Source organism: Euwallacea fornicatus, chromosome 5, assembly GCF_040115645.1.
Source record: "Euwallacea fornicatus isolate EFF26 chromosome 5, ASM4011564v1, whole genome shotgun sequence".
NCBI classification, from domain to species: Eukaryota; Metazoa; Arthropoda; class Insecta; order Coleoptera; family Curculionidae; genus Euwallacea; species Euwallacea fornicatus.
This window is the reverse complement of record NC_089545.1, coordinates 5382822-5409174: the sequence shown is the minus strand read 5'-3', so window position 1 is coordinate 5409174 and position 26353 is coordinate 5382822. Positions and strand designations below refer to the sequence as shown.

Here is a 26353-nt window from a genome sequence, read left to right as displayed (position 1 = left end):
GACATCTGAACTGTAGGATTCTAATCTTTCACGACATTACCGAATCAGTATCAGCACTCAATCATCTTTTCGGTCACTGCGATCATCGAGAGTGGACTGGAAAAAACGCTCTAGAGGCCCACGTTACCGTTCATTATCATCAAAATCTAACCGATAAGGGAGGGGATGGCATATATGAACGAATGATCCTAAACAATCCTTGTTGTTCCTGCAAACGTGCAGGCTCAGAGCGCAAGCGGCGAAATTTTGATTCAGCCACGGAAAAAGACGATTTCGCTCCAGTTGTGTTGTGGCTGAACCTCGTCTGTCATTGCGGAAATATCGACGTGCTTAGTCTAAAACCCATTCGCAATGTATAAACAATAATAAAGTCAGATCTCGAACGTGAATTTTATTATTAAATCGCGGGCATTGACAGCGGTTTCAGTCTGACCCAAATCGAGCGTGCGTAAGCCCCAAATCAGGTATGTGAACGAACAAAATTTAAAATGGAAATTTTCAATGTTTAAAACCGTAGAATCATGCCCTCTGAGGAGTCGCCCCATTTGGTGTTCCACCCCCACCCTTCCGTGGCCAAGGGCGCTTACGTCAGCTCTTTAGGCGAGTACCAGCACATGTACAAGAAGTCAATGGAGAATCCTGAGGAGTTCTGGGGAGAGATTGCCAAGCAGTTTCACTGGGAAAATCCCATAGACTACGACAAATTCTTTCGATACAACTTCGATCTCACCAAGGGTCCGATTTACAACAAATGGCTCGACGGGGCCACCACGAATATTTCATATAACTTACTGGACAGGAACGTGAGGAACGGGCTCGGGGACAAAGTGGCCTATTACTGGTGAGTAGTCGGGTGGTTGGCAGGTCATCAAACGAACCAAAACAGACACGATAATACTGCGCGCGTGGTTCACGCATTCAAATCGAATGATCGACGGGACGAAGCACGTGGGAAATTTTGAGACGGTCGATTATCACGTATAGAAGAAGACGCCGGTCCAGAGGTCGGCCTGATTTGCGTGACTTTGGAATCCCCTTTGGTGAATTCTTATCTATTATACATGTCCTTTCTCATATATATAACAATTAAGCGGTGTTTGACGATAATAGATGCGACGAATTAACGAGGAGGGAAACGAGTAATTGAGCATAAATTACAAGCAAAAGTTTTGTTTAATTAACTCACTGAAAAGCTTTTAAGAACCTTATGACTAGGCACTTTGGCAGCTTAGTATAGACAACGCTGCAACAAAATCGTGACCATGGCAACAGTTTGACGACAGGTACCAAAAGAAAACCGCCAAGTTTCCATTTTCTGATAAACGACGTAGGAATTTCCCGATCAAAACCATTCACTTCCAGGGCCGAAATAATGATAATATATCAGGATTATCTCGTTACAATTTGACAGGCTTCGAAATTGCATAATATTCTAACGCAACAAACTATATTTTTTCGTTATTTCAAGGGAAGGAAACCACCCAGACGACTACAGCAGACTAACTTACAAGACCCTCTTGGAAGAAGTATGTCGCTTTGCTAACGTGCTTAAGTCCAGGGGCATCCAAAAAGGCGACCGTGTGGCCGTCTACATGCCCATGGTGCTGGAGGCGGTGGTGACGCTCTTAGCCTGCACGCGAATTGGTGCCGTTCACTCTCTAGTTGTAAGTACGCCCATCCATTGTATCAGTTTGATTTTTCGATAATTGCATGGCACAAAAATGTGAATAATTTAAAAAGCGACTGACGTCAAAGGCAAACGTAGCCCACAAATCGTTTCTACATGAATGGTGACCTCGCGTGAAGTTCCAAAGGTTCCCTTGGAACTACTTAGCCGAACATTAGAAAGCGGTTTTTGTTAATTATTGATTAACGTAACAAGACAGAAATTTACATATGTATACGATAGAAAATGATTACGGATAACATCACAAAATATGCTTAACGTTTCGTGAAATTGAGACCGTCACGCTTGGGTTTTGTTTTCAAAAATCATTATCTGAGGTTTGACAAGGATGGTTCAACTAACGTTGCCAGCTAATTATGGTTCTCCAATAAACCCGACAGTTTTAAAATCGTCCACATCAATTATCTATTTTTTTAACATAGTTTGCTGGATTCTCCTCTGATTCTTTCGCCGAACGGATTTTGGACTGTGAGGCCCGCGTCATTGTGACGGCTGACGGAGTGTGGAGAGGGGAAAAACTGCTCCATCTCAAAAGTATATGCGACCAAGCTATGGTGAAATGCGCCAAAGAGGGGCACAACGTAGAAACGTGTGTGGTGGTGTCGCATTTGGAGCGAGTAAGTGCACCAAAGGGGGGCGCAACCCAGCGTCAGACCAATAGGGTACGTAACTCAAATGCGCGTCAATAAAATTCTTGACAGATGGCGGAGAAAAATTCAATGACAACATTTAACAGGGGCATTTCGTCACTTTGAGCTTAAATTTTGCTGATTGTATTACTTTAAGAATGGTTAAGAGGACCTTTGGGTCGTATACTACAGACGAACTCATGATATTCGTTAATTATTATTGAGAACTAAACGCTTTGAACCACCCTTTCACTGATTTATGATGAAGCGGCGAATTCGTCTGTCAAAAAGCTAGAATTATTATTTTTTGTTTGCTGGTACTACTCTCTAAGGTAAAAATTCTATTAACATGCATATAGACTCCCATGACGGAGGGCAGAGACATTTGGTGGCAACAAGTGGTGCCTCAAGCCTCCACCAGCTGCTACCCTGAATGGATGCAGGCTGAAGACCCCCTCTTCATGCTCTATACTAGCGGATCTACCGGTAAACCTAAGGGGGTGCTACACACCACTGCTGGGTACCTGCTCTACGCAGCCACTACCTTCAAATACGTATTCGACTATAAACTTGGTGACGTCTATTGGTGCACTGCCGATATAGGCTGGATCACTGGACATTCTTATGTCGTTTACGGCCCTTTGGCCAATGCGGCAACATCAGTATTGGTAGGTATTAAATAAACTATTTCCTTGAGAACTGATTTAATTCATGATTTTCAGTTTGAGGGCACGCCCTTTTTCCCTGAGAATGACCGATTTTGGTCCGTAATTGATAAATACAAAGTGAGCCAGTTCTATACTGCTCCCACGGCTATTAGGGCTTTAATGAAGTTCGATGATCAGTTGGTTACAAGGTTGCAATAATTTCTCCATTGTTCGTATTTTTTAGTAACCCATATTGGTTTTTAGACACAATTTATCTAGTCTCAGAGTTCTAGGCTCCGTAGGTGAGCCGATAAATCCAGAAGCTTGGATGTGGTATCATTCATTAGTTGGGCGCGAACGCTGCTCTATAGTGGACACTTTCTGGCAAACTGAAACCGGAGGGCATGTACTGACAACCCTACCGGGGGCGCAGCCTATGAAACCTGGAGCTGCTGTAATGAATGCCCTCAAACAATAGAAAACATAAATTACAAAGCAATTTTCTATGCAGGGGTTCCCCTTTTTTGGGGTGCAGCCTGTGATATTAGACGAGGCAGGGAAGGAGATCAAAGGAGAAGGAGAAGGATATTTGGTCTTCGCCAAGCCATGGCCGGGCTTGATGAGGACTTTGTATGGAAACCATGACCGTTTCGAGCTGACTTATTTCTCAAAATTTCCCGGCTATTATTGCACCGGAGACGGTATGTTTCTGTTTCAAACTGTCTCGAATTTCTTTTAATCTTAAATACCTCTTATTGTAGGTGCCAAAAGAGACGCTGATGGCTATCTCTGGGTAACAGGAAGAGTGGACGATATGCTCAATGTATCTGGTCACTTAATGTCCACCGCAGAAGTGGAAGCAGTCCTCACGGAGCATCCTGGAGTAGCCGAAGCTGCAGTAGTGGCCAAACCGCACCCAGTCAAGGGGGAATGTCTTTACTGCTTCATAACTCTCACTGAGACCGGTAAGACTCTTATTTTTATACTTCAAACCTTTTATTATTAAACTAAACTTTAAGGTAAGTTCGACGAATTTTTATTGAAAGAATTGAGGTCGCACGTACGAGAGAGAATAGGACCTTTTGCGCAACCTGACACTATTCAGAACGCGCCAGCCCTGCCTAAAACTAGGAGTGGTAAGATAATGAGAAGAATCTTAAGAAAAATCGCAGTCAACAACAGGGACGTAGGTGATATTAGCACTTTGGCGGACAGTTCTGTGGTCGAACAACTTTTCGCTACGCGGCCTCTAAACGCTTAATTAAGTAATTAACTGTAGATAAACCCATGTTGCTGAAAATGATCATTTTCAACGGGGTCAGTTGTTGCTTCTTAAAGGGAGATTTATTTAGTTAAAAATGAAGCGCCAATACATATCATTCCGCTGTAATATATTTCGGTTAAGATTAGGCCTTATTTTAGGAAATTCGTTATTGTTGTCGTCTGAAGAGATCTGTACGCTTGTAAATGTTAATGAAATAAACAAATACGTTGAAAAATTATGTTGTTTTAACCTTAAGTATTTATGTATACTGAAGTTTGGTTTTCCTGTTAGTTCATCATTACCGAACTATTGCTGGTTGCCTAACATTACACTTGAACCGCTGACTTAACACTACAGACGAGCAATACATATCAATATATACAGAAGTTCGACAAATATAGAGAAAATTTCGGCAATATTACGACATTTATAATTAAATTTTCTCATTACTAACACGCGTATTACTGATTCGTTCAAAGACATTCACGTTTACGACAATTTGATAACAGTTTAAAGACAGCCACGCAGTACATGTAAAGAGAAAGCAGTACTGCATTAATGCACACTCCTAGTTCTCATTGCAGTTCTTGGTCAAATATCACATAAATCACACTCACGTTGGACAATATGATCTCATCAAAGAGAGTTGAAATAAAGAACGAAGTAAGTAAACACACTTTCAAAGAAAGTTTTCAATACTACTAATAATTGCTCTACATAGATCGCCTACGCAGAAAACCTCTGCGAGGAACTAAAATCCCAAGCAAAAGCACTTGAAGCCAAACTAGAAGATGGTTCTTCGAAGCTTGAAAATTCGGTCGGAGGCAAACAGGCTGTGGCTAATGAACTCAAGGAAGTGCGAAAGCTTCTGAAGAAATACACTGAACAACTGGATCACTTAAAAACTCATGACTCAATAGGCGTCAAGTTCATGATGGCCTTAGGCCTTGTAGTTTTCGTGGTTTGGATGATGGTGATTTTGAGTGAGAATTGGGGAAAAAACTAGGACAATAACCGTAGTATAGATTAAATTAGTTGTAGAGTGATATTAACTTTTTATTGATAAAATAAATACAAATTAAGAGAATAATTCTTTTTAAAATTTTTTATAATAAATAATTAAATAATAAACAAGTCGCGTTAAAAGTGTAGAATATATTTACAATTAAGGGAATAAATTTTAATTTTTTCTAAAAAATGTTTAAAAATGACTGAAATAGGATTTTTAAATTAATTTTAAAAAAATTGAAAAAAATCAAAGATAATTATAATCGTCTTGTAATATAATGGCCGATCCTCCTCACAATTCGTTTTTGGTTCAGTATCTTCTTAGTAGGTGGCGCCAGAAGACTTTTGAAAAAGATTTAACGATGAAAAAACAGAACATATTTCTCTCTTCTTCTAAATGATTGTAATACAGAAGGACAAAACCACTCGAATACATAAAGTCACGACGAAACTAAAAATGTCATTATTGCAGATGACAACTACATAAAGATTGATCGGCGTTTAGCGTGTTTTTTTTTCAATCATTACCGCGGTTATTAATTTGTTTTCCATTAAAAGGTCTTCGAAACCGCTTAAATTACACAGAAACATGAAATTAGTGCGGTAAGCACCTCTGCCATCCCTATTTAGGGCTTTTAACTCTTCACAACTCTTAAAAAAATACCCTTTATACCGGACTAGATTCCTAACCTCAAACCCATATCAGTAACACAAACTCACAATTTTCATTTTTTTGTTGTCAAAACTTCACAAATAACCCCTGGAAAAATGAACTTTATCCCAAAACGCAAATCTCCATTTTCCACTTCCTCACAATGGTCGAAAACAAACACCTTTACAAGAGAACTATTTTTAGGTTTTTAATGAAACTTTCCCACGAAACCGTGACGATGGAGCTGAAAAACGGTACCCAGGTACATGGTACCATCACCGGGGTGGATGTTGCCATGAACACCCACTTGAAAGCAGTCAAAATGACCCCAAAAAACCGGAATCCTGTTAACCTGGACACACTCACAGTGAGGGGCAACAATGTCAGATATTACATTCTGCCGGACAGTATACCATTGGAAACTTTGCTGATAGATGACACCCCAAAAGCTAAAGCGAAAAAGAAGGAGGGAGCCAGAGGAGCTGCTAGAGGCAGGGGTCGTGGTAGGGGACGTGGAGGTCCCAGGGGTCGGGGCAGAGGTAGAGGGAGGCGATAAAACCCACATAGATTAAGGTTTTTAAGTTAAGGTTTTGTAAGGCTAGATGGCAAATAAGAAAGTTTCAGCATTAACAAAGGAGAATTAAGTAATATTTGGTTCATTTAGAATAAGGGAAGCCAAGTGATTTTTCATACTGTTGGCATTAGGATTTAGCTCAGAATATAATCATTCAAATTATTGAGGGTTTTATTAATGTTCTAGTGGGCCCCAAAAGATTCAACAAAGTGGACTTTTTTAACTGAATCATATTTGTTGATATGGATTAGATTTAGGTATCTCATAACTAAGAAATCTTTGCAAAAAGGGAATTTTCTATCATAATTATCTTCTTGGTTTTTTAATATTAAAAATAAATGTTAAAAAATTGCATTTGCTAAAAATATACTTCTGGCCACCGATCACTATTTATTCCGCAGTCTGGCCCCTGTCTAGGTCCGTGCCAAAAGCCTGGTGAAGATATAAAAATATTACAAAGTCCCGTTAACAACGGTCGGCGTCGAGGACTTCAAACCTGCTGAACAAAACCACAAAAAGCGTGTAAAAAGTACATGGGGAATCTCTAAAAAATGTACTCGGAAAGTCTGAATTCTTTGCAACTGGAGAAACGGCAACATCGCGCATGACTTTTTTATTCGCCACAAAGCTTGATTGCAGAAACACGATCATTTTTGAAGAATTCGTATAGACGATTACGATTTAAATGCATTTTGAGACAAAGACATTGGTGAAATCTAGGAGTCTGGCCATCTAAAAAAATAACAATACAGTGGTACTCTTCTGTTTCCAAAAGACGACTATGACACAAACGCACAGCCTTCTGGGCAGATACGGTTGCCATATGTAACAATAAATCCCTCACTTCCATTCCAAGCGCATCTCAAATTGTACGGTTTCCCGTACAATTCTGGTCAATGCGCAACCGAGCTGGGCTCGCGAAAATATTATATGACATTACGGGCCCGCGCCTGCGCATCCGTGCTACCGCAAACATGGCGATTCACACTGCCTAAATATACGATGTGGGAAAACATTCCTAATAAATAATTAACGGGGAAATTAAGTGATTGTTATAGCGAACCGCGTGGTACGACTGAGACGGATCGAAACGTGAGTGCCCCGCGAGGCCCTAGGGCCCGGTACCGTCGCCCTAAGGCCCTCGTGTCGTAAACACTGCTTCAATATTTGACATTTAAATAATTGTCGTCATTTTTCCTTGTATTTACCTTTTTTTTTATGCCGAAATTATGTTCCTTTAGGGGCTAAGCCCTACTAGAGAAAGAGAGAGAGAGATAATTGAGAGAATTTGTCATTACTTGTTCCTAAGATTTTAGGTTAAGTCAAGAAAAGGTAGAATGCCTTTGCTTTTTTGTTGATGTTGCCTAGCTACCAATTTTGTTTATAAAATGTCATGGCCACAATCAATGTTGTCTTAAAGGTATTTCAGCACTGCACAGCATAGAAATGGATACTCTTCGATTGTCGACAAGCTTTGCCTTTGGTAAGTTTACTCCGTAGTAATGTGAGGGATATGTTGACACTAAAGGCATGCTTACCTTTAAAAATTTATCTATCGAGACCTCACAAACCTGAACCTACAGCCAGTCAAGCAGGATGAAATCAAGGCCAAATTAGCTTTAAATTGCTTTAAACTATTTTCGAAAAATGTGAAACACGTCCTGATTGGATGACACAGTGCTGTGGGTGCGTGTGTGTGAGAGAGTCTAGAGATTTTGAGTGAGTTTAGTTGGGTGCCAATAGAGGGAGGCACCTGTTGGTTTATTGATTTATTCCTTTTCGTGTGTATCCCCAGTACACTCTTTAAAGTCTTTTATATTGTGTTTTTTATTTAAATCATTAAATTGAATCTAGAGCAAGAGACTCCAAAATTGCAAAAATAACCTAAATTAATATTTCCAAGAAATACATAAGATCACGTCTAATTTCATAAAATCCATCCCTTGTTACCAACTTTATCTATATTCAGCATTTTCTCCTGTCTTACAAATGGCTCGGATTCTTCTGGAAGTAATCCACCTCCGTTGGTGCCGCAGTTCTCCTCTTTTTAACTGCATTGGCCATGGCTTTATAGAGGGCATTTAATTAAACTGGCTCTGACTAAACATCGTAACAACTCGTTAAAAAGAGTCTTGAAGGTAAAAATGTAATGCGAGTGTTACTTATTAAAGTTTAAAAACTACTAAAAATAGAGCAGTTTTCCGGAAGCAGGTCCGCGGCATAAGCTCAATTTTACATGCAAATCGCGACTTAACAGGCTCTCCTCCCCCCTCCGCTTCTTCGCAGATTTCTAAAATTGATTCGACAGGCCCAATTACGTGGAAAATTGTGTTCCGCTCCCCATTGTAATAACGAATAATGCAAATTTTCGCTATGTAACAGCACTATTTGCTGTAAAATGTATAAAGAAGGAAATCCAGTTAGGATTTCTTTACTATATGAAGGTATGTCTATTTACGTAAATTGCCACTGAACTATGGACGATGAAGCTGGGAATGTCGTCAAGATACCAAATGAGTTTTAAATAAAAAATTATCGATCGTAGAAAAAACCCCCATCACTTTGTTAACCTCGAACTGTCAATCTCGTCGCAATTTGATCTTGAACTGACGCTTGCAGCCGCCTGAATTAAAGATAATTTTGTACTTAAAACAATGGCGACGAAAAACAATCGAACATTTTCAATTCCCGATTATGGGCGTTATATTCAGATAGTCTTAAAATATAAATCTCCAAGGATTTTACGCTTAAATGAACTGCATTAGCGAGTAGCAGTTGCTTCTGAACCGGCGGTTTCGTCACTTCCACATTTGAAAATATGAAGCTTAACAGGTTGCCTATACCTGAAGATGTTTATTCTCGATTTAAAATGTCGACTTGTATAGGGAATTGGGAGGGTTGTCATGACAACGGACAAAGATGGAGTTCGCTTGAGCCTTTTTCTGGCTATTAACAGGCTCATTTACGTTCTAAATTTCCCTCTTTCCGAACTTAAAAATCCAATTTTCCTAAATTTCCGCTACTCGCAATTTGCTCGCTCTCTTATTACATTGAAACAGGGGTCTGGCTGCTTCTCCGTTTCCTCCCCATCGGATAGTATTTCCTCAATTTTTTCGATTATTATTTTATTTCAACTCAATAATCTTAACACAAACATCGATCCACGGACCAAGAATGACATTAGCAAAATTACGCTTTTATCACCGGAATGTGGGTCGTTTGAGGGGAAATGTATCGACAGCGGCAATTTACGGCCCATTCGAGGCATGACAGAATTTAGGGCGGCAGATAAAGACGGTTTTTCTGCCGTGGCGCAAAAACCATCTCCTTCCTATAGATTATGTTTTATTAGGTTTCTGCCAAGCCCTCGGTAATGCATCTTATAAAGACAAACGGGTTGTATTTTCACATTAAGGAAGGTTACGAACGAAACTGCCTTCGTCGAGTTATTTTCGATTCAATCTCGTGATTGATTGCTTTTTAGGGCTCGTTTTAGGTCATTGGGACTCTCGAAAGTGACACGCTGTATAAACTTATAGTACTTTTAATATCAGTTCAAAACCTCACCTATAGAAGGAACGATAAAAAATACCACCTGTCAAAATTAAATCATAACTGCTAAGCTTGTTCTACCATCTGGTGACGGAGATTTGTAATATTTCGTATGCCCAACCAGATTAGCCATCGGACCAAAGTGAATATTCCTTCGGTTTGAATTGCGAAACTGTGAATATTTGAAATGCACTTGCACTCGGAACCGAGACCGGTAGTACTCGTAGATGTAAATAACTTGAAACGTGGTGCTGACGAAGGGCGTTTAAAATTGAATTATTCTTGCCCATTTGTAGTGTTACAGAATTAAACTAAATCATTCATAGTTTTATGTAGTATATATGTACTTTACATGAGATTCATTGTATTATTACAAGCGTATTAATTTGATAGGTATTTGATAGGCTTTTTGGATGCCCTTCGATAGCTATTCGGAAAATAAAGTAAATGTGAATCGCGCAGAGACTAGTAGTGATTTTAAAAATAAAGACTTACACGTGCAGTGTCGTTTGAAGATTTATGACTCTTTAAAGAAAGAAAACAAGAATAATTAATGTGAGAAACGACAAAATTTTTATAATTGTCGACGATTTATCGAGTGATTAAGGAAGAAAATGTTACAACTATAGTTTTGAAAGCAAAAGGGATTTATCGAAAATTGAAACAAATTGACGATAGTGACAGAGATATTATTCGAAGAATTATCTATAATTTTTATAAAGGCAATACAATACCTACACTAGAAATGATTCGAAAAAAGTTAAAAGATTACTAACATTATGATTATAATTGCTTAGCAACATCCCCGGAGCCATTATTATAGACTTTGGCTTTAAATATAAACAAATTGATAATAGAATTATGGTAATGGAATTACAACCAATAGTTGGTTTGCGAGGAGAATATTTACGTAAAATTAGAGAGCATAGACAGTTAGGAAGATGCAAAGCTTAGTTAGATGAAACGTTGCTCGACACGACGTGATTAAATATAGCTGGATAGATAATTCAAACAATTGCAATTTAGGTATGTAAGCTATATTTAAGAAGCGAACGAATTATTATTATATATAACTATTACCAAACATCCCCGATAATTCAGACATTGTAATGGACAACGCCCCTTATCATTCCCGGTTACTAGTTAAGACACAAGAGTACAAAGAAACAGAACATAATTAACTTTATGAGGGACAAAAATGTATATATTCTAGAAAAAAGACGAAAAAAATGTATAGACATATTAAAGTTTTTAAATTTCACAAACAGGTATGTAGTGACTATATCGCAATACAATTTTACAGTTTACACCCTATTATTGTATTTTAACTCAAATGAAATAAATTGGGGAATTATAAAAAAATGTTTACGAAAGATAAGTAAGTCATCAATTTTAAGTGGAACCATTTTGGAAAATATTCGGTAGGCGATAAGTTAATTAGACAACATAATGTGGGAAAACTGTGTAGCTCATGTTATACAAAAAGAAAGAAAACTAGGAACATGAGTCACCTTCTGTTGCTTCAATAATTATTCAGCCGAGCATCGATAGTGATTCTATTGATAATAAAAATGATGAAACTTGCATTGAAATATAATTAAAAAATAATATACACCTACTAAATTTATTTGTTATAAAAATTTTAAAAATATATAGTTTTTGTTGCACTGATGTCCTGAATTCCTTTAATATATGCCGGTAAGAAGTTTTTTACAGTTTCAAATGATAAAAAAAGTACTGTAATCGATGATAAGAAGAGGCGAAATAATCGGATTAGATATCCCCTCCGTTTGCGCCATTGGCTTATTTTCCTGCATTGATGGAGAAATTTACGTATTTTACATATCATATGCATATCTCGCAGCTTGTCACCTCTTCGATGAACAATGCCGCCCCCTAGCAAAGGCACTTCCACATTAGATAAGGGAAAGGTGTTTCCGCTTTCGAACCACCAACACAACGGGCCCATCTCTTTCTCTAGCATTGTCTGTGACAACGGTTGTCAGTCTTTACATAGAACCGAGACAACAGAGAAAGGTTGTGACACATTTTGGCAACGCGGCGCTAGTCTTTTGTTGAAGAAAAATGCACTAACAGTAGTTTCCTATATCGATTGGACGGTGGGTGAATTAATTAATGCCTTTGGAAATTATTCTCGCTCGGTCGCCGCCTTCACACATCGACGGCTTTCGAAACGTGTGCCGCCAATCAGCCCGCCAACATTTATGCATCCGGACTGGTGCATTTCGTTCACTTCACTTGCACGAAGGACTCTCCGATTCCCGTTTTAACGGGATTTTTTAACCAGATCTAAAGTCCTCATCTGGACAAAATGGCGAAAGGGAATCCCTTCGTGAGTTCTCAGTTGTCTTCTCTACCTTATTTCTTGAAGCAATAGTTAACATAATATACATCACTGTGATAATCGCACGAGATCGAAATCTAAGTCGAAATCATCAATTTAATTAAACTCTCTCTAAAAATAAATCATCCAGGGTCGTAATAACAAAAGAAAGAATTCGGTATTTTCGCATTTTGACGTCACAATAATGTATGTATTTCGTATTGAGTAACAAAAAGCAGAACTTTCTGTTATTGTGTTTGGTTAGGCGACTAGAAATAACCGTTTATCTTCCACCCGAAAATAACTTTGAAAACAATGCAAAATCGGTATTTCTCCGTCTAAACTCTCCATATTTAAAAATTACTCTAATTGCCTAAAATTGTGTCCTCGACGTCAGTGGATTTGTTAAGGGACAACAGGCAGCCAGTAAAAATCTTCAAATCAATGTTGCCATTCACATTAATACGGGAAAATATGGAAAATTTGGTAATTAACCTAAGCTCGCTCACTCTCCACGGAAATTAAATGGAACCCCCTTTTAAAGGAATTGATTAAGCTGGAAGGAGCTAAAGAAGCCTTTCTCCAGCTCATTAGTCACATGCCCATTTTTTATTTGGGGGGTTTGGGTAAATGGGCCGTGACCGATTCAAAGCGGTAACGAGATAGTTAAAAGCTCAGTCCTTTGGATTGTCATACTTAAAGAGGCATGGAAACGGTGCAAGCTTCATTTGTAACGTTGTCATTTTTCACTCTTATAAATAGGAAAACATGAGATGTAGGAACAAGGTATTCGTCATTTATCTGTGTCAGCATTGTCCATCTTCATTTCATTTGCAAAATACAGATTCGGGTATTCAGATATTTCCTTATACTGACATGTTACAAAATGTCATAGATCCTGCGGAACACCGTTATTTCCATAAATCGTTAAAGATACTGCAATCAGGCACTGGTCACTTGTCAATGTTCTCTTTCAGTAGGTCCGATAACACTGTTTACGTGTCATCTAGGTTACAAGAAGTACTCTCAAATATCACTTGGTCATGTCAGATATCGAGCCTAAAATTTCTAGTATATCTTGTAAAAAAATCTATTTTACAAATTCTCGACTTGGCAACAGGGTATTTTCCTCTGCTTCCTGACAAGCACCTGCCACTATCCCACTTCAGCAATGTTGCCAATTTCTATTGCATTTTCCTGATTCTCCAGATTTTTTTCCAAACGAAAGTTTTATACAAAACCTCCACTTCCGCCTAAACTATTCATAAACCCCTCCGCGAAGGATTAAGTCCTCATTTGAGTGGTGCCATCAGTCAGTTTGCCCAGCATGACCGGCCCCTGGGGGTATCCGCATTAGAGTAAGCCCCATTTTCCTGCGTTGCAGGCCCGAAATCCGCAGCAATGGCGTCCGATTTCCTTATTTCGTCCGGTGGACGGCGTCGTAGGCTCCCAGCACTGACCAAGCGCACCTCTCCTAAGGTGCCCGCCAGGCACTGTTGCCGATATTGATCGGGCGGCGTCGGGACGCGCGCACTCCCCAGGACGCCTCCGTGTTGCCAACTCCCTCTTCCTTCCCTCGATATTTGGACAGTTTTTCCGCGGTTCGAGAGGGAGCGAAAGTGGGGACTACGGGGAGAAAATCTCTGGAAATTTGACAACGCGGTGTGGATTGGGACTCAGACTAATATCGGTGAGCTACTTCAAGCAGTCGTAGATCGGGAGTGTGCATGAGCCATTTCCGACGAAAACTATAGTCGCGGACCACTTACCGAACAACCGGAAGGACCAACAAACATGTCTCTCTCAACGGGGTTTCGGTAGGAATAATTCAAGTGAAAAACCACTTTAAATTCTTTGCAAGTCTACATTAAAAGCCCCCATAAAAATTCCTCGAGACGCATTTACTAAGAAGCTCTAGGACTTCTTCAGTTTTAATCAGCTTAGAAGCAGCGTATTTCTGTCATTCTTCGAGCATTTGCACGCTTGTGTTCTAGGAAATTTTGAGTGTGAAAACTTAGTGAAATTGCCTGTTGGATTGTTCCTGAAATTAAAACAGTTTAGATCCAGGCAAGTATATGAAATTGTGAATGAGTGTCGTAGTTTCACCGCCTCCGATCACTTCTTTGCTTTTTGGAAATTTCACGAGAAGTCCTCTCACCTAAGACCTTTCCGATAGGTTTCTTGACCCCCTAAATTTGTGTTACGCAGCCCCCAGGGGCGTCTCTTCGCTGATAAATCCGATATAATACAACTAAGCCTAAACCTGAAAATTCCCAGGGGTAAGGGTAATCTTAGCCATATTTCAGAACCTTGGGTTTGGGGGATTTTGCAGTCCGCCCCTGTATATAACTTTCTCCAAATTTATCTCACATATACACGCAATTTTTCCGAAATAAGAATGCATTAAGGAATATTGAAAAAGTGGCCTTTAATCATTCTCTGGGATACAGTGTATATGTGTCCAATTTCTGGAAACTCGGTATTTAAAAGGACAGTTTCTTGACTCATGGGCAAAGCAAATCTCTTTAAATCTGAAATATACTATTAGTTGTTTATGTGACACTTCAACTCTTTAAGTTACATAGTAATGAATTTACAGACTGATAATGGCACTGAAAACAGGGATGGAGTTAGTTGAGGCACAAATGTGATTAAATACTATCACGAATTTCTAGTGAAAAAATCTTCTTACTGTAAAAACCTTTTTTTAGAGCTAGATAGGTTAAGAGATGTGGCTTTTATAGGTATGTTTTCCCGGGAGTAGCAATTTTGCTTGCGTTTACATCGAACACAAGTAGAACTTTTCCAATTCAGATTCGTATCTTCTATCGAGTAAAAAAGCACCGTTTTTACCACTAAATCTCGCTTTCGGTTACGTGTATATTGCATGATATTTATATAATAGAAAATCACTTTTGTGTATGTTTGCGTCCTGCGTTTTTACCCCGGAATAATGCGTTTACTTGCATTTGCATCAAGTAAAATTTCATGGATTTTTCACTTCATAAAAGTGTACCATTTCGCAGTCCAACACCGAACATTTGGTTATGTTTACATCGCTAATTTTTTCTGCATTTTCCTTAATTAGGGTCAAGGTTTCCGTGATAATTTTAAAACGTCAGTAGATTTATCCTTTCTCGAAAATTTAAATGTGACAACATACGTCCCAATTTTGGCACCCACGAGCGAGGAATTTCGCGGGAAATGTTCATTGTTTATTTATTTGGACGCGGCATTAGTCGGATGTGACAAGTTGTTGGACAGCGTCCAGCGGATTCGGAATCGCAACAATGAACTTTCGCTAGGGCCCAAAGATTGATTTTGCCGGAGGGGAATGTTCGTTTAAATGCCGACGGATATCTAATAAATGGATCTTTGGCCTGGAAATGAACCAAACTACTTCTTTCTTTCTCGGAAAAGAGTCACGAAATTTTTATCCAGGTCGCTGTCCAAATTTGCCTCACAGACGCGTATTCAAAAAAATATGTTATTTGAATACCGGATGCGTCTAATTTATTCAATAAAACATCACTTTAGATATCCATTCAACTCGAGATTACGAGCATGTAGATGTTGAGAAATCCTTGAAAGAAATTAACCACCCGCCGATTCTTTAAACAATCTGAACTTAAATATATTGGCTGGCAAAGGATATATTATGGCTGGTTTGGCTGCCAATTGCGGGAAGAATCTGAAAAACAGCAGTCTAAGAAACGATTTTCTCGAATTTTCGAACGTCTTGATAAATTTGAAAAATTGAAACAAGACGCTTAGTGCCCGTTTTCAAGATGGAAGTTGGAGTTCGACAGGAGAAGCACAAACCAATGGCGGGGGCAAAAAGTTGAAAATTTAGTGAAGATTTCAGGAGAACCGACGCACTGAGCGAGTTGAGCAGAAGATTCATCATACCGATGAAGGCCCTGCGGGACGCAATTACCCCGAAGGATGAAAGTCCCAAAACCCAACCTCTGAAGGCATTTCATGACAATTTGAAATCGATTTTTGGAGCTCCAAAGATGCAATTGGGAATTAGTTTTTCAATAAAATGCCATTCTATATACACAACGTTGAAAAATAAAAAAAAGGAACAAATAAACCTGTTTTTACACAAACTCAAATTCCATTATTCAAATATCCAACGCGACCCTTTTGAATACTTAATCGGAGTTTTCCTTAATTTGATCCTGTGTACAAATATTTTGCAACTTAAAAAGCAAAGCATGAAAACTTTCCCCGACTGAGGTAACGGAAAGTCTCGCTGATTGGGAAACTTTTCGGCCTAATCTTGGCCAAAATTCGCGCGCGAGTTGAATCCCATTAAGGGTTTCACTTTCCAGCAAAACTGGGAATTACACAAAAAGTTTCAAGTAGTGTGTACACTTGCGAGAGGCAGTTGGAAGAGATCCAAGCAATTACAGTCGATTTGATACAGATTTGCGGGAGGAAGTGCCATATAAAATCCCCGATATTGCGGCGGTTTACAACTTGTCGGTTTCGATACGTTTCGAATAGACGGGGATTGAAACCTTATAAGTACGGGAGCTGAAAATATTTTCCTCGAGGTTTTAAAGCTTAAATGTTGCTTGAAGAGGTTTAGGAAGCTCCGAACAGGCGAATGGCAACAACGCCTTGTTCGTCTTTTCTTTTTTTTTTTTAAGTCAAATGTCATTTTTGAAAATAAACTCTAAGGATGGCGTTGCCGCGTCTATTTTAATAACGTTATTCCAGGTGGCCGAAAATAAAATGTCACAACAATCAAGTATACAAAAGCGTGATATAATCGAGGTGGGTAAAAATAAAGAATTAGGTAGGGCCTAAAAAGCTGGGAGGTGCGGCTGACATATTATCGCTGTCTGGAGACACGTTTTCCTACTATCCCGAAATTGGTTCCTTTGGGGCAAATGCATAGATCAATACCGTCTGACGTCCGAGATAAACAGATTTTTCTTGCGCCTTTACTTCTAATAAAGAGAGCGTTCGCGTAAACATTCGGAGCACATTTTCGGTTAAATAGATCGCGCACTTTCGCAAACTGTAAAAGCCATGTTTTAGTGTTTTCATGATGGATCTCTTTCAGCGGGTCGCGTATTTTTATCCGGCTAATTACGAGGGAATTTATGCCGATCGAACTAATTTAACAATAATCCTACGTGCGAAAATATTTTTTTGAATAATAGATTGCATTTTCTTGGATAAAATCCAGGAATCGGGAACATACGTAGCTGCCGCGAGAGCAGTCAAAGGAGATTAGTTATTGTTTTAATACTTGGAACTCAATATCGGGTCTCGTTTAAGGTAGGAAAATTCGCGGAGTTTTCGCGATGGTACTTCATATTTCAGCTCGGCGCTTCGCGTCAATATTTACGAGAAAAGTCGTAATATTTTCTCGTAACAGAGGTGTTGAACAACCACCGAAAATTTGTTTTCTTTAGAATAAGGCTTAAACGGACGAACTCCGATCAATTGCGTGTATAACCAATGCCTCTCCTCATAGAAACAACGTCATAATTTAACGATTATCGCAACCCGAATTAACTTGTCTTAGCCCAGGTCAAGAAGCCTTTTCTCCCTTGAATCTGGGTCACAGGGGTCGATTTTAGTGGCGCTCCTGCTGAAAAACTTTGTAATTTACATGTTTCACCTATTGTTGCAGCGTTGCCGCGATGGGCTGCTTCGGGAGTAAGGACAAGCTCTCCAAAGAGGACATGGACTTTTTGAAGTCGCACACGCGGTACGACGAGAGCACCATCAAGGAGTGGTATAAGGGATTTAAGGTGAGTTCGTGGAAGATGCAAATCTTTTCCGTCTAGAAGCGCGTGATCGCTTTGACAATGACTCACTCGCATCTACATACATCTTTAGGATAATTCCTAAGATCGAGTGCTCACAATCCCCATTGACCGCCCATTTGCCTGCACGCAAACACTCGCTGCTTCGATAAGTGATGAATGGACAAATCCCATTTCAACTTTTCAACCGATTAATGCCAGTCTTACCCTGCTTCCGTCTAAGGCAATAAAACCCTATTAATCCCTTCCGGCTACCCTTTTAGTACTTTGGGGCCCTTTCTATTATGCAAAAACGAAACAAGAAAAAGAATTACCTGCGAAACACACTTTGCCGTAATACCTTCAATGGGGGTTGGTTTCAAGGATGCGCTCTTCTAGCCCCCCTACCGCAGTGTTATATTGGTCGTTTGGATCAGGTTTAAGATCCTCGTAAATCTAATTAACGATGCCGTAAATTCTGTTAATTTAATTCCCGGGAAAGGTGATTAATCTCGTTTTATGATGAGGGAGGAATGTATTAATTGCCACAAGGTTCTTTCGATGGGAAAACCGTGGAACTTTCTCTAGAGAGTTTGCACTGTTTGCAGCTTCCTATTGCGACGATTTCTCGGGAGGATTTTGCCGGGCACAAGCCAATTTCCTTGTATTAATTCCTAAAAGGAAGGAATAGAATCACTGATAAACACTATTTCCCCTGGTTTAAGCCTTCGACGATACACCATAATAAGGTTCGTGGGCGAATGGTTTGGGGATAATGACGATTTTGCAGCAATTTGCATTTCAAACCATCGGAAAACGATAACATTGGGGATGATCGAACTTCCAGGACCGTCGAACTTGTGTTTGATCTCAAATTTAAATTATTTCTAATAGAAAATGAATCAATTAAGGTCGAAGAATGTGGAGTGAGAAACAAGTACGTAACGTCATGGCAAATAACGTTATGTATTAAGATTCTTGCGATGGCTCCAGGGATTCAAAGATATTTTTTACTGCACTATAGACAGAATATTTAAATCGTTTTCTCCTTTTGCAGCAAGACTGCCCTAATGGTCGGCTGACGCCCGCCAAATTCGTAGACATGTACAAAATGTTCTTCCCCAGTGGCAATGCCGAGGAGTTCTGCGATCACGTGTTCAGGACATTCGACATGGACAAGAACGGCTATATCGACTTTAAAGTAAGTGAAATAAAGAGCGGACGTTGTTACAAAAAAAAAACTGTTTCCTCGGATCGATCCGGGGGCTGCCGACAAAAACGTCATAAATAATTTATTCACTTGGATGTTGACTGGTGGAGAAAGAGGAAAACTTCGGAATGGCGGCGACTTGAATCGATGTCTGGCCGGAAAGATAAATCGCTGACGCCTTGTAAAATTGCAATTTATAATATGGGACATGGAAGGTAATTTTGTTGCCCCCGATAGGGGAGATTTACGGTTAACAATACGCACGAGTTAAGAGTCCTGATTGTTCGACAAACCGAATGCTCTTTCAGGAATTCCTCCTTGCCATTGACGTCACGTCAAGCGGCACGCCCGAGGAAAAATTGAAGTGGGCCTTCAGGATGTATGACGTAGACGGCAACGGCGTCATCGACATTCAAGAAATGACCAAAATTGTCCAAGTAAGTCGCAAATTTAGACGCGCACGACCGAGCAAAAGGTCACCACCCCAAGTCGGGATCATTGTTCCGGTTGGACAAGGGTCTTTTTGATGTATTAGATTAATATTCACTGGCGGGGTGGGATTATCGATCTTGGCATGTCCGCTTACCCCCTTGAAATAGCGGTGGTCTCGCCCAAAAAAAAACGGCAAATAATACCCGCAAACTCAACAAGTCCCTCTTTTTTTACTTCATCTGCAGGCAATCTACGATATGTTGGGTGCGTGTTCGTCCAATCGACCGGCGGATTCGGCGGAGGAAAGGGCGAAAAACATCTTTGCGAAGATGGACGAAAACAACGATGGTCAGCTGACCCAAGAGGAGTTCCTTAAGGGCTGTTTGCAGGACGAGGAGCTGTCTAAAATGCTCGCCCCTTAAGGGCCCTTCCGTATCAGGGACGTATTTAAAGCGATGGGCGTGCGTCGGTGGGCGATTTTACTTTTGCCATCGACTCAAAATCATGCACACTACCCCCTCCCTCCCAAATGGCCTGTAAATGAGGCTTTAAAACATGGTTTAAGCAGGGTCCGATTCCCCTCAGTTTGTAACCGGTACAATCGTATGTATGCTGAGAATTAAAAGACTTTTTGTCCTACTTTACATGACATTATATCGATGTATTTATAAACTTTTTCGCAAGTGACGGAGACGCATTGAGAAAGTATTATATTACTATTACTGTGTCCATATCAATGTTACAAATTACCAATATTTACTGTAGTGATTCCCCCTTATTGTACCTACTAACACGCGAAAAGGCACAATGAACATATCTTCTTTCTGATCTCATTAACTCTATTGAGGCATTTACTTCCTTTATATCGAATGTTTGTCCCATGATCGCAGCATTTATACCCTTTTTCAGACCCTTTTTCTTGAGCACACTGAGGAGAAATTGCGATTCAACAATAAGGGCACAAATTGTCCCTCTCGACCTTTTACCTTTAGCTGGCAAGGTCTGAGAAAGAGGCTTACGCCGATAGGAGGACTTCTTTGTGCCGCGTGGAAAATATTATATTTCGCCGCTATTATAGCCCCGGCTAATCGATTAATTAGGGTGCACTTACGGGGGCATAAACACGGGTTATACACGCTTCATTAAATTAGGGTTAAAGCGTCAAAACCCGATTTTTAACCCTTCACAGTTCCCGCTTTTTCTTGGGGTATATAGGGCGGATTTAGCTCAACGCAAAATTTTGTTTACACGAAGCGTAAAAATGCATAAGTCAAGACTACAAATTATCATAGCAGGCGTGTGTCCGTCAAGTGCTCCTGGCGCCATCTCTGAGGTTAAGTGCCTAACAGAGAGTTTCGCAGCTGCCCCCTCCGGTGTAGCAACCCTCAAGAAAAAAGCGATTTTACGTTCCATGAAACTTCGCGGTTTTCTAAATTACGCGATTTATTTTCCTTAATAATTACCATTACTTGGATGATAACGCCCGGGCGTGCTCGCCGACCTTCCTCAATCCTCTCAGGAGCACAAAGAGATGGTTTCATTTTTATTGGTATGAAGCGTTCATTTGTGGCCGGGGCTGTTGCAAACGCCGGTTTCCAAGGCGATAGTGGGCGATAAAGCGGACTTTATTTAACGTTTTGCACGTAAAGCAAGCAAGTGCAAGGAAATAGAGGTTTTTTAATCGATGCCGAGCATGCTAAACTTACCGGCACGAAAGGCCTCTCCATCACAATGCCAATTCAGTTAATTCCCGCTTATCGCCGGTGTGTGTGAGTTCCGTCCGGACACCGCTGGACGTTCTTCTTTCCTTTTCCCGCGATTTCACGTGGAAACTGCCACACTAAAACGAGTTAAAACCGTTGTAAAGTCGCGGAATACTCGTCTTAAAGTAATCCAAAAACTAACTAAAAGGGCTCTTGATTATTCAATTGTTTTTTGACGTTCGAGGCCGCTTTTGTTGTTTTTGGTGCGCGCGACGTTGAAACACGTATGTATGACTGGTTGTCTGATCTCGTTAGATGTTTTAGTTAAAAGCTTATGCCAATCGACGGGGATTTTGAGGGCTGTTGAGCAGCATCCCTCAAAAGCGCCTCATTATCTCTTGAGACACAATCTGAAGGAACCAATTTTTACTTGCACTAAAAGGGAAACCCCGCTGTGTGGCTAAGGCACATCATTATACACCACCCGATTTTACTATAGTGATATTGTTTAAGTATTTTTCTACTCACGCATCACTCTCTAATGCTGTATTAGGACTAATGATAGAATGCTAAAGAAGTAATAATATGTGTCTCTACCTACGTGTTCTGTACAAAGTGCAATGGCAGGATTATGTATGTTATCGAAGGACACGAGGTGTTTATTATTAGCAATAGCCTCTTGTTTTGTATATAACGAGCATTGACTGTAGCGATAAAATAGGTTCTCTATATACTCGTGCACCAAAAAAGTCAATTTTTTATACCCAGTAAGACATGTTAGCTGGACACCTTGTATATTGCGTTATGACTTAGAGTGTAAATACGGGCTTTGGTTGCCGCTGCGGCCGCCCAGGGGCCCCAGCCATGAAACGCCTGCAGTCGTGCATATCTGAGGACCCTTCAGTTCAGTCTGCTATAGTGGGCACTTATTTGTATAAACTTTTATAGCTGTAAACAGCAAAGAGACAAGGATGGATTGTAATAGAAGTAATCATCTACTAGATGTAAAACGTCCCTTAATTATCTCTCTCTCTCTCTTTCTCTCTATCTCTCTCTCTATCTCTCTCTTTCTTCAAGCTCTATTTGACGGTACTTTCTCATGAGTAATACAATTAATGAACCCCTCAAACATTTTTATCAATAATAATTAACATTATGATGGTAATTAAAAATGTCAAATATTTGGACCAGGAGTTTGTTTGTGTACCCCATAAAGTTTCTCCAAAATTTAGCTTGATCATAGCAGCCCTAGGCCCGATCAACTAAAATGCATAGGCGGCGTTAGCTGGTGAGAGTGAGTGAGTGAGACCGAACCTAGTCTAGTCATGGGGAAGCAGAACAGCAAGTTGAAGCCAGAAGTGTTGGAGGATCTGAAACAAAACACTGAATTTTCGGGTAAGCGATTGCTGCGAGGGTTGTTTTCTTTTGGTTAATTGGGGTTCGTTTGCAGACGCGGAAATCCAGGAGTGGTACAAAGGCTTCTTGAAGGACTGCCCTAGTGGGCATCTGTCCGTCGACGAGTTTAAGAAAATTTATGGAAATTTCTTCCCATACGGAGACGCGAGCAAATTCGCGGAACACGTATTTAGGTAGGCATTTAATACGCAAAACAGGACAAGATAACCTTAAAACCTCCTTAGGACGTTTGACGCCAATGGAGACGGGACTATAGACTTTCGGGAGTTCCTCTGCGCCCTTTCGGTTACCTCCCGAGGCAAGTTGGAGCAGAAGCTTAAATGGGCCTTTTCCATGTATGACTTAGACGGAAACGGCTATATATCTAGACAAGAAATGTTAGAAATCGTTACGGTACGTCCTCACTAAACCTCAATAAATGACACTCACAGAAAAGCCCCATGCAGGCTATCTACAAAATGGTTGGGACGGTGATGAAGATGCCTGAAGACGAGAGCACTCCCGAGAAGCGCACCGACAAGATCTTCAGGCAGATGGACAAGAACAAGGACGGCAAGCTGAGCCTGGAAGAATTTATCGAAGGGGCCAAAAGCGATCCTTCGATTGTGCGGCTACTGCAGTGCGACCCTCAGGCCCAGTAGGTCCAGTGCGTGAAAGTTTGGTTGTTTTGCTCCCATTTCCTCTCTACTCGCGTCCTGAATTGATTACAATAGAATTGTTAAGAGTTTGCCCCCTTTCGTGTGTGTGTGTGTGGTTCAAGCCAACTCGGACTAAACTGGACTCTTGTGTAGTGATGGAGAGCAGTTTTGGTGGTGCTTCTGGGGGGTCAGCTGGATGACCTCGGACTTTCGCTTGGTCTTGGGGAGAAACGAGCGGAGGTGATGTTAAATTGAGTGCGTTTCAAGCACTCAGGAGTCTTTAGTCTTTAGTTTTCGATTGCGATGAGCTTCTGCCTGAAAGACGAAAGCTCGGTGCTTCAAATTAGTCAGAAACTGAACTGCCGTGGACCCTCTCTGGTTACTTATCGAAAACCAAAACTGCCCGAATTCCTCTTCAATGCATCTCTGTGGACGAGGGTATGCAATTAACAATACAGCGAAGCCCGCAATGAGTAACGTTAATTTCATTAGGGCTCCCAAAACCACGAGGGACATATTCAACCCGAAATTTTATTCAGCAGCTGTTTTAGGACTGCTTCGTAGTTCAACTCCTAGCTCTAAATGTAGCTAAAAAATAAACTCGATTTTCAGCAGCTTGAAACCATAATTTGACATTTTTGACAGCAAAACGCTGTAACAAGTTTTATGTATATTTTTGCGAGCCAAAAAAAGGAACGATGTGAAGAGAGGGTCTGAGGGCAGGTCCTTGCTTTATGGCCAAAACGGTGCTTTTTAAGTATGCTAATAAGGGGTGAAAGACGCTTAGCGTTCGACTAGTCTTTGAGCCGGAACTTCGTGCCGCAATCGAATAGCACAGGCGCCGTTTTCTTACTGCACAGAAACAAGTGAGGATGTTGGACTCGTGATATACAACCAGCATTGCAGAGCTCTATTTCCCCAAGACTCTAGCCGAAACAATTCTAATTTATAACACTATAGGGGTGGAGCTTCCGTGGGCCCCATTCTTCGTCGCTAACTTTCAGGAGATCTGTCTAACTATAACTATTGAAACTATTATAATTTATACATAATAGAAGATAATTTAAGCTTACGTGAGACCCCGATGCGGCACGGGTGACTGGGGGTGCTCGGCCGTCCGGGGTGATATTATTGGATGTAAAAAGTTTTTTGAGCGTTTCTGTAAGAGACAAATCGAAGTACTAAATACGAATAATTACTCCATTTGAAAATGATATTTCCAGAATATTCTATTATAGTCCATAATGTACGATGTAAGTGTTAATGTTTTCAAATTTTTAAATGTGATTCCAGTAATTGGAGGGGCGCAGGCTTAGATATCCCACAATAGCAATTTCATCTGGCCCCTTCCATGCAACTATTATATTTTAACTATTATAATTATAGGATGGTCTTATGATTATGTGCATAGTAACAAACCTGTGCCCTCTACCCCCGTCCATTGCAGACGGACTGCCCCAAAGCGTCCTTCTCCAATGGAACATTTTGGAGAATTATTCTACCCCTACTTCCGCCTTCAGTGGTTTATTGAGAGTTCTTAATCAGGGAGGGGGGGCACTTCGTTCGCCACATTCAAAGGAAATACTAACATTTCCCCATTTTTTCCCGCGGAAGGGCAAGTCCTACGTCAACAAATACGCTCTTCGCGAGTTCGTGAACGACTACTTGACTTGTGTGGTTTCGATGACGTTTTGCGTCATTAATACCGATAATCGAGAGTGATACTACAAAACGTCATGATCGGTTATAAGTCGCCCCCTGAAGCGAGAACTGTGTACAGAACACGAGCAGAATCAGCTGTTACTCACGTAGTTTGCAGACATGCCCTGAGATCTTCCTTTAAAGATAAAAAGCGCGTTACAGTTTGTTTTTTACCTTCCTCTTTATCTCTTTATTATATCTTTAAATCAGTGTAATAAAGTAACCGATATGAAGAATAAACATTGCTGGTTATTTAAATTTAATAACGTGCATTTTTTTGCCTTGAAACGGACACGCCAAATTGGCCATTGCTGACAACAAAGAACGCATCACATACATAATCGCTCCGGCGACCGGCCGTTTTAAATTTCGACCGCTTTCTCCCGGATCCGGCAATGAACTCGTAAATATGTGCATCTACGCTATTTTCTCACAAAGGTCTTGGAGAAAAATGGGTCGTTCCTCTCTGTCCGCGTGAGGGTCACAGCAATAGAAAGTTGAGCGGCCCACGCGATCGCAGCGTTACGTAACGACTTACATAAGTCGGAATTCCCTGATTGCCTCGGGCAATGCAAAGGTGAGTCCAGCGCAACAGCCTTTACATATTAAGCGCTATTTCACGATCATACACATACTAAATCGATGAGGAATATCGGAATATTCCCTTTGGCTTGAGTACGGCGTGGGTGCAAAAATAAGTCAATGTCTTTGGCCTTCTAGCCTCCATTTGAACGAAGAAGAAATTGCCAGGAGGCTGCTTAGTCACAAATTATGTTGGCGGATTAAACGATTATAAAAGAGAAATTGGAATAATTATTGCCCCATGATCTCCTTAATATTAGCTAGCGTTTTCCCATATTTGCATGACGCTAATTTGGATTCAAAGTGCCGCTGTTGCGCGTCCATGATGGCGTAATGGAAGCTGCGAGAAGTTTGGTCGATGAATTAACCCACACTAATTGAATCCACAATCACGACTGTTCGTCAATGTGACAAGTTCCCAGCTTAAAATCCGAGCCTGCGGTAAAGCTCACGGAGAGCGCTAGCGGTTAAGCTTAGCGATAGGCAACTAGGAATGTGCAAGATTTGAATATTTAGTAAAAACATTTAAATATTTCAAGAAATTTA

General features: G+C 40.4%; 4 protein-coding genes and 1 long non-coding RNA gene across 7 annotated transcripts; 4 read left to right on the top strand and 1 right to left on the bottom strand.

The window, feature by feature from the left end:
- The first annotated feature begins 202 nt into the window (after positions 1 to 202).
- AcCoAS (acetyl coenzyme A synthase) lies at positions 203 to 4462 on the top strand. The gene is made up of 10 exons (XM_066282821.1): positions 203 to 464; positions 518 to 841; positions 1469 to 1664; positions 2110 to 2349; positions 2676 to 2984; positions 3039 to 3172; positions 3228 to 3417; positions 3475 to 3664; positions 3725 to 3928; positions 3983 to 4462. The coding sequence occupies exons 2-10, from the start codon at positions 522 to 524 to the stop codon at positions 4222 to 4224; spliced, it is 2025 nt and encodes a 674-aa protein (XP_066138918.1). The 5' UTR covers positions 203 to 464; positions 518 to 521; the 3' UTR covers positions 4225 to 4462.
- A 1228-nt stretch (positions 4463 to 5690) lies between these two features.
- SmD1 (small ribonucleoprotein particle protein SmD1) lies at positions 5691 to 6623 on the top strand. Its single transcript, XM_066282252.1, has 2 exons — positions 5691 to 5838; positions 6092 to 6623. The coding sequence occupies exons 1-2, from the start codon at positions 5825 to 5827 to the stop codon at positions 6441 to 6443; spliced, it is 366 nt and encodes a 121-aa protein (XP_066138349.1). The 5' UTR covers positions 5691 to 5824; the 3' UTR covers positions 6444 to 6623.
- A 793-nt stretch (positions 6624 to 7416) lies between these two features.
- On the top strand, positions 7417 to 25491 carry Nca (neurocalcin homolog). Its single transcript, XM_066282854.1, has 5 exons — positions 7417 to 7553; positions 22703 to 22865; positions 22921 to 23059; positions 23111 to 23279; positions 23333 to 25491. Exons 2-5 carry the CDS (start codon positions 22796 to 22798, stop codon positions 23525 to 23527), a joined length of 573 nt encoding a protein of 190 aa, XP_066138951.1. The 5' UTR covers positions 7417 to 7553; positions 22703 to 22795; the 3' UTR covers positions 23528 to 25491.
- LOC136339524 (neuronal calcium sensor 2) lies at positions 7429 to 22657 on the top strand. Of its 3 annotated transcripts, none has more exons than XM_066282857.1 (5): positions 7429 to 7553; positions 18011 to 18131; positions 19183 to 19326; positions 19644 to 19772; positions 20013 to 22657. In XM_066282857.1, the coding sequence occupies exons 2-5, from the start codon at positions 18021 to 18023 to the stop codon at positions 20187 to 20189; spliced, it is 561 nt and encodes a 186-aa protein (XP_066138954.1). In that variant the 5' UTR covers positions 7429 to 7553; positions 18011 to 18020; the 3' UTR covers positions 20190 to 22657. The 3 variants fall into 3 exon arrangements, with proteins under 3 accessions (XP_066138954.1, XP_066138953.1, XP_066138952.1); XM_066282856.1 differs by lacking the exon at positions 7429 to 7553 and adding an exon at positions 7564 to 7944; XM_066282855.1 differs by lacking the exon at positions 7429 to 7553 and adding an exon at positions 13985 to 14424.
- On the bottom strand, positions 8202 to 9212 carry LOC136339261 (uncharacterized). The gene is made up of 3 exons (XR_010732111.1): positions 8920 to 9212; positions 8624 to 8852; positions 8202 to 8561 (listed from the first exon to the last, which is right to left on the bottom strand). It is a non-coding gene; the product is annotated as an uncharacterized lncRNA (long non-coding RNA).
- Positions 25492 to 26353: the final 862 nt, after the last annotated feature.

What these genes read in the sequence shown, in the direction of transcription:
- AcCoAS (XM_066282821.1), top strand. Translation starts at nt 522, where the DNA reads ATGCCCTCTGAGGAGTCGCCCCATTTGGTGTTCCACCCCCACCCTTCC. An exon ending in GACAAAGTGGCCTATTACTG is followed by an intron (nt 842 to 1,468) that starts GTGAGTAGTCGG and finishes CGTTATTTCAAG; the next exon opens with GGAAGGAAACCACCCAGACG. An exon ending in CCCAGCGTCAGACCAATAGG is followed by an intron (nt 2,350 to 2,675) that starts GTACGTAACTCA and finishes ACATGCATATAG; the next exon opens with ACTCCCATGACGGAGGGCAG.
- LOC136339524 (XM_066282857.1), top strand. Translation starts at nt 18,021, where the DNA reads ATGGGCTGCTTCGGGAGTAAGGACAAGCTCTCCAAAGAGGACATGGAC. An exon ending in AGTGGTATAAGGGATTTAAG is followed by an intron (nt 18,132 to 19,182) that starts GTGAGTTCGTGG and finishes CTCCTTTTGCAG; the next exon opens with CAAGACTGCCCTAATGGTCG. An exon ending in AAATGACCAAAATTGTCCAA is followed by an intron (nt 19,773 to 20,012) that starts GTAAGTCGCAAA and finishes CTTCATCTGCAG; the next exon opens with GCAATCTACGATATGTTGGG.
- Nca (XM_066282854.1), top strand. Translation starts at nt 22,796, where the DNA reads ATGGGGAAGCAGAACAGCAAGTTGAAGCCAGAAGTGTTGGAGGATCTG. An exon ending in ACAAAACACTGAATTTTCGG is followed by an intron (nt 22,866 to 22,920) that starts GTAAGCGATTGC and finishes GTTCGTTTGCAG; the next exon opens with ACGCGGAAATCCAGGAGTGG. An exon ending in AAATGTTAGAAATCGTTACG is followed by an intron (nt 23,280 to 23,332) that starts GTACGTCCTCAC and finishes AGCCCCATGCAG; the next exon opens with GCTATCTACAAAATGGTTGG.